Genomic DNA, 19,005 nt, shown 5'->3' on the forward strand with positions numbered 1-19,005 from the left:
TGTGGGACTCCAAGGTATTTATAGCTGTCCTGAGCATCTGCGTTGTTACCTTCTGGTAGTTCAACCCCTTCATTATATGATCATCCTGCCGGTATATGATATCATTCTACCACAGAAGTTGCAATTTGATCAGTTGGTCTCTTTAGTTAGGCAGTTTTCTTTTAAACTGACATTGTATAAATTGAACGGATTTGGATTTTGATCAATTTGATTATATTGGATAATGACTGGCTACAATAATTTGATTATGATTGGTTTGAATTGGACTGTGTAATTGAAGTGCATTACATTTGTTGTGATTTGGCAATATATAAATAAAACTTAATTGAAGTGCAGATGATCTGTCTGAGGATGTTCAGGCCTATATGGAACAGCAGCAGAGAAAGAGCTTCTCTTTGACGGATGCCACACATAATGGTAACTTTTGCAGTTGGCTTTGAATTGGTTCCAGGGTGGTCTTCCACTGTTCTATTGAGCTCTTGATGAAGGCTCTTAGTGTTTTATTGAATTTGTAGAGTTCCAAGCATTCCAGTGGTGTTGCATTTTAGGCTTTCTTGTAAATGGACTTTACTTATATAGGCTGACCACTCAAAGCACTTCTAACACGACATGCCACATTCTACCATTCACACACACTCATATGTTAGTCTATGCATAACTACGTGCGTCCTACTCATTCACGCACATTCATACACGGATGGATGCATCGTTAGGCAACATGGGGTTCAGTGTTTTGCCCATGGATGCTATGACATGTGGCCCGGGAGAACCTTCCGATTGGTGGGCGACTGTTCTTTCTCCCGAGCTATAGCCGCCAATCTTTGATAGATGACTACCCTCTCTCCGTGCTGCCTTGATCTTTGCCTCCAACCCTCCTCTCAATGGGTGATACTATTCCTTGTGTTGTTAATCGTGTAGCCAAGCATCTCTGGGATTTCCGCAGTTTTAGCACTGACAATCGCGGTGGTATTGAAGCATTTTGTAACCACAGGAGTTCATTTATGTAGGCTATATGCTTTCACATTTGGGCTCACCTTTCTTGGGAAAGAAGTTGGTCAGCAGTTGTTTTCCCTCGTTTCCTCTTTTGGAAACCTGATTTTGCTTTCTTGGGGCATCATCTTCAACATGTCTGCTTCAGCAGAATGAACGATGAGTTAAATGCGGGCATTTAAAAATCTGTGAGAGAAATTTGACTCCAATCTTAAATTTGACCCACAAATTAATGCAGCAGAGGCACAAGGCAAGCTTCTTTCAGCTTCGCCTCCTTGCAAAAGTTAAGCCGTTTCTGAGCTGCTGTGACCTGGAAACAGCAATCCATGCCTTTTATTAGCTCAAGGTTAGATTACTGCAATACACTGTACATCGGACTGAGCCAAACATCTCTCAACCGCCTACAACTGGTACAAAATGCTGCTGCCAGGCTCCTAACTAACACCTGTAAACATGACCACATCACACCTGTACTTTACTCCCTCCACTGGCTACCTGTAAAATTTAGGATCCAGTTTAAAACCTTATTTGTTTTCAATGCAAACTCTGAGGCTTCACCAATCTGGCACAACTCTCCGCTCTGCTGGTCAGCATCTACTGGAGGTTCCCGGTCCAGGTGTAAGCAGTGGGGTGACCAATCTTTCACTGTGGCAGGTCCGAAATCTTGAAATACGCTGCCCTCTGATTTACGTAGCACCACTGACCTACCTCAGTTCAAAGCCAAATTAAAAACATATTTATTTAAACTGGCTTTTCACTGAAGCTGTGGCTCACCTTTTTGTTGTTTTCTGGAATTGTGAAGCACTTTGGTCAATCTCTGGTTGTTGTAACGTGCTATATAAATAAATGTTGATTGATTGATCAATCTATTCATTAGTCCCATATCTATATCCCTTCTGACTGGGATTCCTGATATGGTAGCATTCCACTGATGTGATATTCTCAACTCTAGTCCATGAATATCTTGTTTCAGTGGCCACTTCTTATTAGTATGCCCTGGTTTTCTAACATCTGATGAATTGTTTGAGCTACCTGCAGGGCAGGAGAGCGAGTGAGAGAAGGAAAAGACCCCAACTGAGGAGGCTCAGTCCCATAATGCTGTAATGACACTCATCTACCCAGTGTCAGGATTTTGAGCACCACTTACCTGATTCTGTTAGACTGGCAAATTCCATCATGCTGGCTTGATTAGTGCAAGCACATACGAGGCCGGATACTTTCGCCTCTTTTCCTTCTTGCCAGCTCAGAGGCGTTTTGGTGGTGGATAGACTTCGACCCCCGTTCAGTCTCAATAATTCCACACAATATGTGCTGGCTTGATAATGCATTTGTGAAAGAGACTTGAGAATGAACTTCTGTTATCCTCCTAAACTATTAAGATAATTGGTTACTTTGTAATTTTTTGCAATCCAAAATAGCAACTTATTTCTTTCCTGTAGAGCTGTGTGCAGCGCATCTGTTCAGCCTCTCTTTCTTGCTTTGGCGATAGGTCCACACACACTCACGCTACATCAGCCCCTCCATGCTATATGCACAGATACACAGAAAAAATATGTGCATTGGGCTTGTTGAGTTCTACTGTTGCTACCTGAAGGCTTCTGTTGCAATATTGGAGCCTTTTAGATAACTCCTTATCCAGAAAGCACCTAGCAAATAAATATAGAAATTTTAGGCTGCCTATTTCTGCTGCAGGCAGAGAGAAGAAGACCTTGCACCATTGCAGGCACACTCAAGATATGGATATGGAGAATTATAGAGACAGTTTTACCAAAATGGTAATTAAAAATGGAATTAACTGAAATCTTTAGAGTGAATGTAGCAGACTGTCAGCTGATAAAGATGTTAATGTGGGTGTGACAGGAAAAATGATGGCATAAATTTGCTTATTTAATTATGTGTGTTGTAAATATGGATATAACTGTAAATACAGTTGTATTGAGTACTATTAAAAAATATGTCATACACATAGACATCAATAGTATAATCACTTCTGTACCTTGATGGAGATCAATCCATAAGGAAGATAAATTCTTTATAATATGTTGTCATATTGCTCAGCCCTACCAACATGACAAAGATCCTACATTTATTCCAGGAGTTATGTATTCTCAAATATTCAGTCTCATCTTTCTCTCTTTACTTACAATAAGGTTAGATGACCCCCCTTACTCTTTTTCTGGTTTTGGCTTATGGTTCTGTAGTTTGTTTAACTTCATACAACATGTTCTTAATCATTTCTATATTCAATATTCAAGACTTAAGTGAAGTCTTAAGTATTATTTTCTTACAAACATTAATGCTTGTCTATTTGGTCTTTTTTTTTTTTTTTTTTTTTTTTTTTACTAGGTTTTCTCCTGGAACCTTTTTTGTCACGTAAGGCCTTCTATCCTCCAATTTCCAAAGGCTTCTACGTGGACAGTTTTCCTAGTTCATGGACTTGACTCCAACACCAGGCTTCAAAAGGAAGCCTTCTGTCTCCTCCGCTGGAAGATTTGGAGAGAATTCCCAGCACCCTCCTACCTTCTCACCTACCTTGTTTCCATCATCTCCTTTTTCTGGGCCGTCCTCGCCATTGTCTACATCCTCCCTATTCTATGCCAAGTCTTCAGCTTATCAAGACCTTGTAAAAAGTCAGAAAGGGGTGGGCAGGGTGTCCTCCTCTTCCACCTCTTTAGCTACTCAGTCTCTTGCCAAACCTTCCTCCTATGCCACCTCTTTGGATTACTTTACTCAAATGCCAATGAAGCAAAGTGTTGATTTTGAAGAAGATGGCAAGAAAAGGGAGATGCATAATTCTTTCAACACAACTGATGGGGAAAGAAGCACAGAGGGTGAGCAAGGGGAAGGGGAGAAATATGACCCTTTTGACCCCACTGGCTCTCCGGCATCAGATGTGGATGACAGAACTGACAAAGGGAGGATAATGAGAAGAAATGCTGAGGTAAACGATGGACAGAAAGGGGAAGAACCTCCAGATTCCACAGACACCTTGACTGACTTGCCAAGTCAGACAACCCAACTACCTCAGAGGAGAAGAGTGGAAAGTAGCACCACCAAAGCTAGAGGACCGATGGAGAAAGTTGACTCTGATTATTCTGAGATCGAGGAGGGAGAGATAGTCGGAATTGTAGACAGAGATGGAACCAAGAGACCTGCTGCCGAAGTGCTGTCCCCAAATACTCCAGATATCTCCTACTTTGGATCAAACCCAGAGCGCATTCTCCGGGTGCTTGATGGAGATGAATTTGTGTCTGTGTGCACTGAGGCAAACTGGAAGGATGACGGGAAACTTGAGGATGAGCCTGTGGTTAGAGTGGAGGATCTGAGAAAGAAACTTGTCAACAGGAGAAAGGAAAGATATCTGTCCTTTCCTGCTTCTTCCTCCCTCTCTCCTCAGCCACTGCTGCCTCCCTCCCTTCCTCAACCTTCTTCATCTTCTTCCCCTGTAACACCACCTGTCGAGCAAAACAGCAAGAACCACAAGTCCTCTGGGGGTTCCAAGGACCGCAGCCAACAGAAAAGCAAGGAAAGGAAGGCTGGAGAAAAGGAGGTTCGAAGAAAAAAGAAAAGGAAAGGCAAAGAAGGAGATCAAGAGAGGAGCAAAGAAAAGGAGCGAGAACACAAAGCTGGGAAAGAGGTTAAAGCAAGGAAGAACAGCAGGAGCAATAGTCCAAGGAGGAAGAAAAGACAGCACGGTAGCCCAGAGGTCTCACGAACCAGCAACTCTTTAAGAAAAGGGGGCCACTCTAGGCGCTCTTGTTCTAGCTTATCGGAGGAAAGACACAGAGACAGGGAAAGAGATACAGCCAGAATTGGAGAGGGAGACAGGGAAAGAGGCAGGGATAAAGGTAAAGGCAGAGCTAGAGACAGAGAGCGAGATCACCATCGAAGCATTAGCCATAGAAGAAATGAAAGGGTACCAGAATCTAGTTCTAGAAAAAGTGAGAGGGACATAAGGGGGAAAAGGCATTCAAACAGCAGAGAGCGGGGCATGTCAAAGAGGTCCAAAAGAAATAGGGAAAAGAGGGAAGGTGGTAGAGACAAACACCACGAGAGGGAACGCCGACGGGATGGCCGTCCTGTTGTCCCTCCATCTATACAAGACCTCAATGGGTCTGACCTCTTTGCTATAAAGCGAACCATCACAGTCACTACCACTACTACCACCACCACTGTACCTGGCTCTCCAAGACTCACCCCATCATCTCCCTGTCGTTCTACGCAGGTTGTTGATCCTTACAAGAGAAAGAAAAGAAAATGGAACTTAACTGGAGACGTGGATGACCAAGGAAGTTGTCACAGCCAATCACAGTCGCTCTCACCGCCAAGGTATCACAGCTACATGTCAGACCGCTACTCAGATAAGTTGGAAATTGACATGTTGTCATTGGATGGTGAAGCATTGGATTCAGACTACCCCTCTTTAGAGGATACACCTCCTGCACCTCTGCCTCCAGAACCACCAATCCCCAGCCCTAAAGCTAAAACTACCACCAAGACGGAGCAAAATCGCCCCAAAAAGAAGTCTTACACACTAAAGAAATCTGAATCCTCCTCCAATAGAACCACAAGAAAATGCCTCTCTTCGCTAATGGTCACCTCCGGCTCCGCCTCTATCTCATCAGGCCTCCCCCTAGTTAAACGTGCAAGAAAAGTGGGAAAAGACAAAGACCGCGACAAAGGCAGTAGAAAGGATTTTAATCGTTCTGTTAAATCCAAGAAAGAGAGTAGCAGTAGTCGGAAAGGTAAGCTTCAGTCAAAAGTGTCTGTGCTAGTGCGTGAGGGAGTGAGCAGCACCACAGGGGCTTCAGTTGGTTCTGGAAAGCTAAGCATGGACCTTCTAGGGCCAGGAGGTACAGGAGGGGCTACTGGGAGCTCAGTGGTGGGTGGCTCAATTGCAGTAGTCTTCTGTAGAGACAATGAAAGCAGGTCACCATTCCTCAAACCTTGCTCAGAGCCACTGTTACTGGGTGGTCGTAGTAAAGTGGTGGCTGCACCACCATCATCCTTAACCAGTCCTTCAGAACTGAAATCCAAGAAAACAAAACCTAACTCCATCACATCCACCTCCTCCTCTGCATCCTCTCCCTCATCATCTCTTGTAACCAAGCGCCGCCGTCGCTTGGTCAAGAAGATTAGAGAGAAAGGTGGAACTGTAAGAAGGACAGATAGAGATGGCAGCCAAACAAAAGCTATATCTGAATGCTGGGGTGGGTCCTCCTTTGATGTTCAGTCAGCTGGTGGAGAGGGAAGCAAGTCAGTCAGTCCACAAACTGGCCAGCCCGACCCTACACCCTGTTCCTCATCCTCCTCTACATCCTCCTCCACCAGTGTGCTCCCGCCCCCAACTTCTCCTCCACACACACCCCCACCATCTATTGTGTCTTTGCGTGACACCAGGGAGTCTTCACCAGACTCTCAGACCGTGGACAGTAGCTGTAAGACACCAGACCCTTCTTTGCCAGCTGATGATCATCCAATTCAGACCAGCCCCACTCCCCTCGCCTACAGTCCATCCAGCCTACCCACTTCCCATGGAGCTAGTCTTGGCAATGCTTTGTCTACGCCAGCTGCCAAGCCCCCACCTCCAGATGATACACTAAAATCTCTGGCCTCACCTCCTTGCTCATCTTCATCAGCAAGCTGCAGTCTTGCTTCCCTCTCTGTTTCTCTGTCTTCATCAGACCCCTCCACCTTATCCTCAGTGTCCTCCTCATCTGCAAGTAAGCCTCCTCCTCCCCCTGCCCCTCTAGCAGCAACTGCCCTCCCCTGGAGTCTGCAAACTGGGGTGGACTGCACAACTGGTGGTGTTTTAGCATGTAAGTTTTCCTTGAAAGCTGTACAGAAGTCTGCCATGAATACTGTGAAACATTTGCACTTTCAGTGGGCTAACTGTTATTAAGTTAATACATCTTCTACTCATATCAGTCCATTTCTTTCTCATGCTAGCTTTTGAAAATAATTCTGTACTTCATGTGTTTTTCTTTATTGTTGTTTTTCCATTATTTTGGAAGACCTAACTTGGCATTTAGGTCATTCAAAAGTTTAGCTGTGACCTATTATTTTCTTAACTCACTATGATGTACAGACTTGTAGGTTACGGGGGATGTCAATATTACATTAAACTGCACTGACTGGCAATGTATGTTTATCCACAGATGTGTAGCCCTATTAGTACAACTCCTGATTTTAAAGATAATGATCCTAATCTTTCCTCCTTTCAGTGACTGCTCTACTCTTCAAAATGGAGGAGGCCAATATTGCCAGTAGAGCAAAAGCGCAAGAGTTAATTCAAGCAACAAACCAGGTGGGATAATCTGAGCAAGAGATGTTGTCTTAAGTCTCCACCCTGCAGTTTTAATTTTTAAAGAAATGTTTTTATCTTGTTTTAAGATTAACATTGTTATGAAAAAAAATTACTATTCTGTGCTTGACAGTGTATATTTAACTTGGTTAACCTTGGTTAAGAATATTTCACTCAGTGAGCAGTTCAGATTTGCAGTACATTTCAGTGCCACAGTCAAAGGTCAAACTTGAGCTATCTTGTATCAACATCCTTGTCACAACTGAACTTAAACTTCAAATCATCCTGCCTTTGCTTTACCTCTGTAGAAATTGAAACACTTTTACTTTTTTAAAAATATTTTTGCTTGGTTATTAACAGCAAATTCCTATAATTAGTCGTGTAGGTGTGCTTAGTCTGACGACCCTGGAGATGTTGCGTCCTATAAGACAGACTCAGGCCTGTCCATCAGAAAGTCCAGCATCTAGTTACAGAGGGAAGTGTTCATGCCTTGCAGGTTCAGCTTCCTTTCCAGATTCTGAGGGATGCCAGTGTTGAATGCTAGACTGAAGTCTATGAAAAGCTTTCTGACGTAGGTGTCCTTCTTGTCCAGTTGGGAGAGGGACAGGTGGAGAGCAGTGGAAATGGAGCTGTCTGTGGTCTGGTTTATGTAGTATGCAAACGGAAGATAGTTCAGTAGTTGTGCTTTCATGTGCCTCGATATCAGCCTCTTAAAGCATTTCATGATGATGGGTGCGAGTGTACTGACTGTTAGTCATTAAGATAGGACACGGTCGACTTCTTTGGCATCTTGCTGGTTTTGAAACATGCAGGTACCATTGCTGTGGTCATGGATGTGTTGAAAATATCTGTGAAAACATCTGATAGCTGGTTGGCACGTTCCCTAAGTATACAGCCAGGTATGTTGTCTGGGCGCGCCACTTTCCTTGGGTAGCTCCTGAGCCTTCTTGATGTTCATGGTAAACAAACTAAGTATCTTATTGTTCGGTGAGGTGGTGGTCTTCTTCGCTGGTTCCCTGCACTGAACATGCAAAGAAATTGCTCAGTGCATATGGCAGGGAGGTGGTCACTGCTGCAGGCTTGGCATGTGGGCTTGTAGTAAGTGATGGTGTGAATTTCCTGCCACATGCGCTGCGTGTCGCTTGAGTCCATGAAGTGGCCGTTGATCTTTGCCTTAATGACCCTGGACAGATACTCTGGCTGTAGAGTAAGCCTCTCTGTCTTTGGAAGTGGAGGTAGCATCCCTGATTTTCACCAGGGTGTGCAGAACCAGGGTTTGTAGAAGTGTCGTGGGGAAGCTGTGGGTCGAGGGAGGGTGTGAGGTTAGTTCATTGGCTATGTTCTGCCTCCTTTCACTCTAGTTCCCGTTTCATCTTGAAGACTCTGTCCCTGACCACACATCCGTCACCGTTATTCTGCTGGAAATCTCTTCCTAGCTGTTTTCTGTATACAAGGAAGTACTCTTTATTATCATCTTTAAACATTTAGTTCCAATGTGGTTATCCCAGTAAATATTGAGTCTCAACAACAGAAATACATAGCACTTTACAATTTTACAATAAATTTACCTTCAAAAGTGTGCGACCGTTTCTTGTCAGAGGGAGAAGATTTTTTTTGCCTGCTGCCCCGGATCCAATCCTCAATAATAATTTAGGGCTGGTGTTACAGGATGTTACATGAGGATGTTGTAGGAAGATCAAAATGCTTATTTCTTCTTAAAAATACAACCAAGGTCAAAGGGCCAAGTGAAGCAATTGCAACAGTTAGCTGCTAACAGAAGTGGATGACAACCTGTGCAGTCTTAGTTAGCCCCACAATCAACAAAAAATTACACACAAAGATGGTCACTCCCTCACACATCCTTGAGATATATTTCTAAGTCCTACTATTACGCCTAATTGTAAAATATTGTTGCAATATATTTAATAATAGTCGCAAAATGTAACAAAGTGTTTGCACTCTGAAGCTCTTAGAACAATAAAATTAATGTTAATCTAATTTTGTGTCTGTGACAGGAGCCATCTCAGTGTTTAGTGAACTAAAATGTGTCCAGATGCTTATAAGGAGAGGGGCTGTATGCCTGTCTGCAGTGGTGCAGTGAAGTTGTTGGTCAACTGGAGAATGAGAAGATTGCTCTCTTAGTATCAATACTACTACAAATTAATAGATTGGAATTTTCAGTGTCAATTAGTCGACAAGTATTGTTTCTTCTTCTTTTTTTTGACATCTCAAATAGAATGTACTGAAACCCCTTATTTTCAATCTGAGTGTTGTCTGTCTTTGATGTCCCAAAAAACTTTTAATGAAATGGTTTTAGTAAGAAAACAACTTGGATGGCTATTGATTTGTACTATTTCTCTCAAGCAGATCTTCTCACAGACCAATCCAAGCCAATCCCAGCAGCACGCCCCTCCTTCCTCAGCGTCCTCATCCTCACAGATCCCTCCCCCTCCTGCTTTGCCACCTCCTCCTGGTCTTAGCCCAGCCCAGTTCATGCTCCACAGCTCTCTCCCATTGGTTGGCTGCACCAAAACTCCACCTTCTCACGTACACCCCTCAATAGGTGGTGGATGTGCACAGACCCCACCCTCTGTCATGTCTGTGGGACTGTCAGGATTGACTGGGAGCACTGGTGAGACAGGATGGGACAATGAGAGCAAAGATCCAGATAAGGTACAGCCGAAAGTCATGACTAGATATTGTATTACTATCGTCTTTAATACTGTTATGTGATTGTGATTATTATTTTAACATGACTGCTGCATAATTATTCAGTATCTGAAGAAGCTGCACACGCAAGAGCGGGCTGTAGAGGAAGTGAAGCTTGCTATCAAACCTTACTATCAGCGCAAAGACATCAACAAAGATGAGTACAAAGACATCCTCAGGAAAGCTGTGCATAAGGTCAGTCTCAGCACACAAAACCAATGTTTGTTAAAACTGAGATATTGAGTAGTGCTTACAATCTACAAATACACAGTTATAGATAGTCTTTCTGTGTACCCACTTGAACAAAATGCAGAACAATGTCCACCAGTTGATACAGTCTATCTAATCCAAACTGTTATTCACTCAGATCTGCCACAGTCGTACTGGAGAAATCAACCCAGTCAAAGTCAGCAACCTTGTGAAGCTGTATGTCCAACGTTACAAGTACTTTCGGAAACATGGTCGTAAAATGGATGAGGAAGAGAGGGATGACAGGGAGCAAGGAACACTACATTCCTCTGCCTGATGAGACTTCTTTCTTTTTTTTCTTTCTTGACTGTTCCACTCACACAGCCCAGAAGGGCTGACCATCCAAACTGTCAACTGATTGTTTTCATCTAATATTTTTATTGTTTTCAAAGGCCATTTTGTTTGTACTTTCATGTATCATAGAGTTCTGTTCCTGTATTTCTATATTCTAATTGTAAATATATCTCTATAGTTTGTATCATGAATAGTTTCAGGAAGCAGTCTTGTGTGAAATACTACGATTCAATACACAACCTTGCAATAAATATCTTTTAAAATATTTTCTTTAGTTTAGGCTGAGGGGTGATGTGATACCCTCCATTTTCCCATCATCTGCCTGTCTCTTTGCAGGCTGTATGCAAGCGTAAGCTTTCAGTGAGTTGTACAACTGAATTTTAACCTTTGAGTTCTTCTGTTGTCTGTATTTTATGCATGTGTTACTGAGGTTGACAATGTTATAAAATCTCTTTATAAAATAACTTGACCAACCAAATATAAACATGTGACCTCAATGACTCTCAAAGTGTAAATGTCCCAACAACGGCTTAAGAGCCTGAAACACATGGAGGAATCAGGGGATTCGCAGAGAAAACAGTATTCAGTGGCATAATTTCCAGATATCGCAATGATTTATTTATAATCGGCAAATTAAGACAAAGCAGAATAAAAATCTTATGACTTAAGTATAAGATGTTACAAGTTAGTATGAATTTCAAAGATGCCTCATTTCTGTCTAAGGTGGTAATCTGATGCAGCAGAAGTGAACCTCAGGACTTACATCTTGTAAGGTGGCAAGTAGGCAGCATGAATTTGATACATATTTGAGCCTTCCATCCAACAAAAAGAAGGTGAACGGTATCTGATGGGGAATTGAAAACTATGTATATGGTTCTCCTACAAATTCAGACACAGGAGGCTGAGTATCTTAGGATTTATATTTTGCAAGGTAACAAGTCAGCAAAATGAATTTGATAGATGTGTGTGGGAATGGCTGATTGCATAGCCATTAGGCTGTCTTCTCCCTGTGACTGTGGACAAATTAAGAGGAGAATGCACATTTCAGCACTTGTATCTTAGAAAGGTATCAAAACAGAGGTATGAATTCTCATTTTTTCTCTTATAAGTAGGCTACATCCAAGCTTGTGTATCCCTGCTTAAAATACTCTTTTAACCAAATGGGCTATTTGAATACAAGTGTGCTTTGGAAAAAGTTCAATTTGTGGAAGTCAGCTTTGATTGCTCAACTTCTGCTCTTCGTTCAAATTTGTATACTGTATATTTTGAAAGATGTTTTCATTTAAAAATTATTGTTTTGGTCCGGTCTGAGATACAATTTCTTGCATCGTGTATCTATAACTGCATATAATTTAGAAAGTGTGCCTTGAAAATCTTTATTTTCATAAATTATAGGATTTGTTATAAAAACCATTAATAGAACAAGCAGTACTTCTCTGCTGCTGCAGAACATGCAAACGCCACACAGGAGGCCCCAGCCGGGAATCGAACCTCCAACCCTGTGAGGCACCGGTTCTGTGATTGAATTAAATGAAAAAGCTAAGAAAACTTTAGAGCAATGAAGACAAATGTAGCATTACCATAGAAAATCAACACATTCCAGCCTAGAGTTCTTGTGTGATGTCAGAAAGTAGACTAGAAGATCAACAACTGACTGGCACACCGATAACTTAACTACACCGTTCCAGGGTGCACGTCTCCAATAACTTGTCAGAACAACCTAATAGTTGTGGATATTTCTCAGTTGTTGTGAAAATCTTGATGGTGCAGGAGAAGGAAAAGTAAATAAATAAAACGTTAGAAATCCGTGTGCACGGATTATTATTGCAAAATTTTATTATTGCCATTTTTCCTGGAAAAGCCCAGTTTGCATGATTATCTAACGGTATTATATTCTAAGCCTATCATGATGTCTATTATATGATCAAACACTGTCAAGAGGCGGGATCCAATAAAACTTTGAGAGGTTCAGAATTGCACTACTCTCTTGTCAAGATAATTATTATAATTTGGATGGCTCAGCTGGTTTACTGGGTACAGAATAGATAGATAGATAGATAGATAGATAGATAGATAGATAGATGTAGAACTGGACAGAGTATTTTATACCTTTACTCCACATTTCCATTGTAAAATATAATCCATTTTAGATAGCAATACTGATAGAAAATCCCACCACCATAAAGGGCAAATAATTATAATAATTATAGCATTTAGCTTAAAATTGCATATGGCCAAATTGGACATATAATCAGTCATACCACTCTCTATGAAGCCTAATCTATGTTCAAACATCAGTTGTTTTGTTTTACATATAGGTCAGCTCAAGCGACATTGCTCTAGTGAAGATTGTTTTTTCAAAGAAAGTTAGTTTGCCATAATGCATATCCCCTCTCTATAATGCAAATCAAATGTTTTATATGCACATAATTAAGATAATCTTACGTTATTGTAGTAAATATGTAGTTTATTTTGTCTTTCTTTACAATAACTAAGCAGAGATACAAATTGTGGCAGATGTGTCCCGCTCTATTTTTGTTTTGCCACAAAAATCATTGCTTATATCACAGTGTGTCTTCAAACGTCAAGTATTCAATTTTAGAATATGTATCTCCTCTCTATAATACAGTGAGTTTTCAAACAGTTGATGGGAGATACAAAATATGCCAAACTGGATTTTTCAGTCAGCAAGAATCTGTGTGCCCTAGTCCAAATGAAAAAGATGGCTACAGAATATGAGCCCTCACTGGTAACCATAAAATGCCTGGATAATACGTTGGAAGACTTTGATAAACAACTTAAGGAAAGCTCTGCAATCATGCAAAAAGGGTGGAGCTGAACTTCATTGCCATCTTCAAAACAAGACTTCACCAAGATGCTGTGTGGAAAGAAATGAAAAATTCTCCTGTCTGCAAAGGGAAAGGACTCTGCTTGGCTCAGGACTTCACTAAAGACTATCAGCTGGATGAGTGCTAAATTTGCAAGCTGTTGTAATTGATGGTTCCACTATTATAATTTGAGAAAACCTCAGTGTAAGAGCCATGAAGCTAATCCATAAATTCTTATGTGGTAACACTGTTTACATATTGTTTGTGATGTTGGTACAGATGGAATTAACCTTGCATGGTTTTATGCTTAATATTAAGCCCAGTACAATGGCATTACACACAAGAGCAATGATGAGGTGAAATGTTAATTATTCAAGGACTGTTAACTAAATGTTTTTAAAAAAGGGACTTGCCTTTAGGTCTACATGATGATGAGAACTCTCAAGTAAACTTTTTATTTTGAGAAACACTGTTAAAGTTAACTGCCTTTTATTTCCTTTGTTTTCTTAGATGTCAATGTGGTAATATTTTGCCATAGAATTGCCACATATGGATAAGACCAGGATGTGATTTGCCGGTGGGTACTGGCATATAGTCTGACCTATAGTCTTCCCGATTAACCATTTAAAATTTTTTTTTTTTTTAAATTATCTTCACAGCACATTATATCTTCATTTGTAAGTCGCTTTTGGATAAAAGCGTCTGCTAAATACATAAACATAAACATAAACATGCATTAAAATTCTTATGATAAAGAAGTGAATGCCCATATCCAACTACAATTGGGAATTAAATCAATTCTCTCAGTCAAAAACTTGAGAGATTGTAAACCTTTATTTTATGAAATTAAAGATTTTATTTACTGCACTATCAATGATTTGAAAGAGGAATGTGAGGCAGGGTTAACAACTGAACTGCATAAAGGAGTCAATTGTGTAAAATTAGACAAATATTCCCAGAGCTTAAAATTAGATAAATCATGTCCTAGAGTGTGCACTTCTGGGATGTTCTTTGGGATGTTCTTTTCCAAGGTTTTAGATACATTATCAATTACTCGCTACCAGCAAAGAGGAAACAAGGAGTTATCACACTCATTCTCAAACTAAACAAGGATGGCTTGTTTAGTTGAAGATAATTATCATTCTATTAGACTTGATAACGATTACAAAGTATTAACCCTATATGTTTGCAAACAGATTTTAAAAAAGACTTCACCTGATAATTAGGTAATCACAAACAGAATTTGTTAGGAAAAATGATAAATTCATAAAATTAGTACAATAACATACGATTAGATTAGATTAATATAATAACATAAGATTTGTACAGTAGCTGTTAGAATGACGGGTACTAATGAATATTCATATATTATAAAATAGTATATAATACAAGACAAAGGTCTATTCCAAGACTTTAACAAAGCATTTGACATGCTAGAACACCAGTTTGGTTTCATCGCAGCAGAAACATAGGTACTTCATATAAAAAACATTACAATGTTGAAAACCTGAATGTTGTCAGCCTGCTGACTGACAACACCACTATATCTCTAAAAAATCCCTAAAATCTTAGAGCTGTCTGACTTGTTCTCTATAGCATCAGGTCTAATTCTTAATCCAGCAAATTTGAGTTCTTAATTATAAATGACAGCAATCTTAAAGAAGCCTATGATATTTCTATTGAATCCTCAGTGAAATACTTTGGAATTCATGAGACTAAATATAGAAAAATTTGCGAAACCTTCAATATACAGAAGCAAATTATTGAATGTCAGCACAGATTTAAATAATGATTGCAGGGATACCTAAATTAAAAGACATAGGGGTCAAACAGGGCAGTAGATATGATCAGAGTTCAGTAAAGGTTACTCCACTGCTGTGCTGATGATACTCAGCTATACCAATGTATGAAACCAATCAGTTGATTAGATTACAAGTATGTCTTAAAGACATAAGGATCTGAATTTTCTGCTCCTAAAGTCAGACAAAACTGCAGTTGTTGACTTTGGATCCAAAACTCAGGGAGAAACTGTCCAGTAATATAGTTACTCTAGATGGCCTTTCCTTGGCTTCTAGTACTATAGTGAGGAACCTTGGAGTTATTTTTTATCAGAATCTATCCTTTGACGCACATATAAAACTTTCGAGGAATGCCTTCTTTCACCTTTGTAATATTGCCAACATTAGAAACATTCTGTATCAGAGTGATGCAGAAAAACGTGTGCATGCATTTGTTACTTCAAGATTGGACAACTGTAATTCTTTATTATCGGGCTGTCCAAAAAATGATCTGAAATGCAGACATGGACGTAGCTACAATGTGCTACAGTAGTTACACTCTTCTCCTCCTAAGCTGCAGGTGCAGGGTTGCAGAAAGTCCAAAATTCCGCTCGTCCAACAGGTATCCTCTCCTCCAACGAAGTAAAAGGGTAATTAATCGAGTAAAAAGTTATTCCTTTTTGCAGTCCTCCTGAAGTGTAGTGGAAGAAAGGCCGAGTCGCTACATTTGTGGAACCTCTATGGGTGTGGTGGAAATTTTAGTAAGGCACATAGTCAGTTATTTTCTGAGGAGATACGATGCTTTTAATAATATCTTGCAAGAGAGAACAACACAGTACGAAGTACAGAGCTGCTCTGACCACTAAGGCAAAAGGAATTCAGTTATAATGCAAAATGTTACTTCATCGCTCATTGGGTATAGTTGAGCGTTTTTATCCATCTTTCCTTTCTAGCTACAGCCAAGGTTATACTGACACAGCTCAAAGTACCATCTTCCCTACCTATCCTCCTTAAAATGCAGTTTTGTCATATAACAAGCATACGATGCCATCAGGAGGAAAGAGAAAAACAGGTTTGTATCTTGCAGGAGGTCATTACAGGTTCTACAGAGCAACAGTCAATACAATGCATATAAGAATCAATTTTCCATTGCAATGGGAACGTGCGCACAATCCTTAATCCATAATTATCCAAACTGTTTATCAAAATGCTGTTCACTTTTGTTCACACAGAAATACAATGACCATGATCTAAATGACCATTGCAACATACTATTGTGATTATGAAGGTTTTTTTCCTTTTACCCAGCTTTGTACAGAGTGAACAAAATAATTTTCTTCGTCCCCCTGCTGCTTCACCAGTCTGCCTGTTTCTCCCATTTGCTCTGTTTTTTCCCTCCTATTGTACCTACTACCAATTAATACAGGTGGTCTGGCCTGGCCACCCTTTGTCAATCAATAAAACACTGAAAAAAAATCTGTGTTAAATTATTATATAGATTGGTGGATTCACTTAATGCATGTTTATTCATCAATTAATCACATATTGTTTTCCTTTTTTCAGCAGACTTAAATTCTACATTAATTTCCTATCTGTGCCACGGAACAGACTTTTATTTCACATTTTTCCTTTCATCTTATTTTCCATCCATCCATCTTCTATACCTGCTTAATCCAATTCAGGGTTGTGGGGGCCTGTAGCCTATCCCAGCTGCCATTGGGCGAGAGGTGAGGTACACCCTGGACAAGTCGCCAGTCCATCAAAGAGCCACACAGAGACAAACGAGACAAACAATCATGCATGCTCACAACTATTCCTAGGGTCAGTTTAGAGACACAGATTAACCTACTGCACGTGTTGGTGGGAGGAAGTCAGAGTACCCGTAGAGAATCTATGCATTGACTGCCCTGTCAGCGTCTCATGAGGTAGTCTGTGATCTCATTGTCATTAGTGCTATGGGTAAAGCCTCTACCCAACTGAGCTTGCTGCATTTGTTATTGTGGTTGCATACTGTTAGATTTAAAATGATTACTAGGATTCGGTATTTTTTAACTTTTAGGCACCATTCTATTTTGAAGATAAACTAATCTCAGACTCTCAGTTCTTGTCTAATTGTAGAAATGGAGTCCAATGTAGAGTTCATGAATGTCAAAAATCTGTAATTAATGGTCTCAACCCGCAGCAACCCTGCCCACACTGAGCCAAGTAATAGGGATAATATGATTTTATACCGTTGACCAAAATGTATCCTGGAGGAACATTAGAACCCCAGACTCTATCATGAAGATCACTCAGGTGCCATTTACATTCAAGATTTTTAATTGTCATCATTTTTAATCATGTTATGTTTCTGGAACATAACATGTAATGGAACATGTTCTGGAACATGACTTTCACAGCTCCTGGGAAGAAGCTGTCTTTCAGCCTTGTGGTTCTGGAGTTTATGAACCTGTACCGTTTCCTGGACGGCAGCGGTACAAACAGTTCGTATTCCAGGTGGGTGGGGTCAAATCTTGAATGTAAATGGCACCTGAGTGATCTTCATAATAGAGTCTGGGGTTCTAATGTTCCTCCAGAGGATACATTGGTAGGATATAAGCACACAGATTTGTTCAAGGTGCCAAAGAGATTACACCCTGTATATTTGGTGCTTCTCCAATGAGAACAATGACCAATTTATAATTACTTTTGTTGTCATGATGTGATTTGCCCCACCACCATGGACAATCTCACAGTTTTGTAAGTTGTGTTATCCACTTGTTATCGGTCTCCTGCACACATTTGAAGTAGATAAGGTGAACACTGCTAGAGTTATATCTCCAAGAGGGAAACTTTTGCCAGTGGCTGGTGCTATGACAATGAGAAAATATTGACATGTAAATGTGTTGAGGAGCTGAGTGTGATGATATATGTGAGGTTTAGTGCACTTTGGATGTAAAATGTGGCAGATAGACAACATTGCCAAAAGTATTCGCTCATCTGCCTTTACACGCATATGAACTTAAGTGACATCCCATTCTTATTCCATAAGATTTATATGACGCCGGCCCACCCTTTGCAGCTATAACTGCTCCAAACAAATAGAAAATACCGTGAGCATATGCAGAATCTGTGTACACATGTGCAACCTTACCTTTTGCCAGTATACATGCTTCCGTTATTGCCTTCAGTTCAGCCAACTGTGCCGAACATGGCTGTTCACACTTCTCAACTTTCACCGTCTCCACCTTCTTGTATCACAACTGCGTAACCTGCATGATTACCTGCATGATTACCCAAATGATCTCTGAAACATGAATCATCCACAAAATAGGTAACATCAGCCTCCACAAGTGGAGTTGCTTCGAAGTCAGGTCTTAGTTTAGTGTACCTCGTGGTTTCTGCTACACACTCATGTGGTTCTCCTTCAAATTCAAGTGGAATGACATCTGCAGGGTTTGATGTAGTACACTTTCTGGATTCTCATATTTGGATACGTCAAAAGATGCATAAACTGTTATTGTGGATACTTTTTTTCATAAGCATACTGCACTGCTGCCAACCCTTGATAACATTGTGGCCAGCCTTGCATAACATTATCCAATTTAGTATAGTAAGCAATAGCTCGTTTTCTGCGACCACTACACGTTTCCTGCATCAGCACTGCAGAAGCATACATGTTGTGTCTATTGGAGACGTACAAGAAAAATGGTTTCTCATAGTCTGGTGTTGCCAGTGTTGGTGCTTTCTGCAAATGTTGTTTCAAACTTTCGAAGGCTAACTTAGCCTCGTTTGTCCATTTCAGTGGTGCTTTCAATCTTTGGTCTTTGGATTGTTTCATCATTTCTCTCAGAGGAGCACACTTGATTGCATA

At 40.5% G+C, this 19,005-nt stretch overlaps 1 protein-coding gene across 2 annotated transcripts in view; it reads left to right on the forward strand.

The window, feature by feature from the left end:
* scaf1 (SR-related CTD-associated factor 1) overlaps positions 1–19,005 on the forward strand; it is a 101,069-nt gene that overhangs the window by 15,627 nt on the left and 66,437 nt on the right. The window contains exons 2-6 of one of the 2 annotated variants that reach the window (XR_011908074.1): positions 3,337–6,809; positions 7,215–7,297; positions 9,662–9,967; positions 10,070–10,198; positions 10,371–10,666. Coding sequence is in view for 1 of the 2 variants with exons in the window: in XM_072369734.1 (XP_072225835.1) it covers positions 3,422–6,809; positions 7,215–7,297; positions 9,662–9,967; positions 10,070–10,198; positions 10,371–10,529 (4,065 nt within the window). In the remaining variant the exon portion in view is untranslated. Of the gene's footprint in view, positions 1–3,336; positions 6,810–7,214; positions 7,298–9,661; positions 9,968–10,069; positions 10,199–10,370; positions 11,848–19,005 lie in introns of those variants that run through there. The other variant, XM_072369734.1, reaches the window with a different exon arrangement.

Source organism: Leuresthes tenuis, unplaced genomic scaffold (genome assembly GCF_036924035.1).
Source record: "Leuresthes tenuis unplaced genomic scaffold, fLeuTen1.0.hap1 SCAF_17, whole genome shotgun sequence".
Lineage (NCBI taxonomy): Eukaryota > Metazoa > Chordata > Actinopteri > Atheriniformes > Atherinopsidae > Leuresthes > Leuresthes tenuis.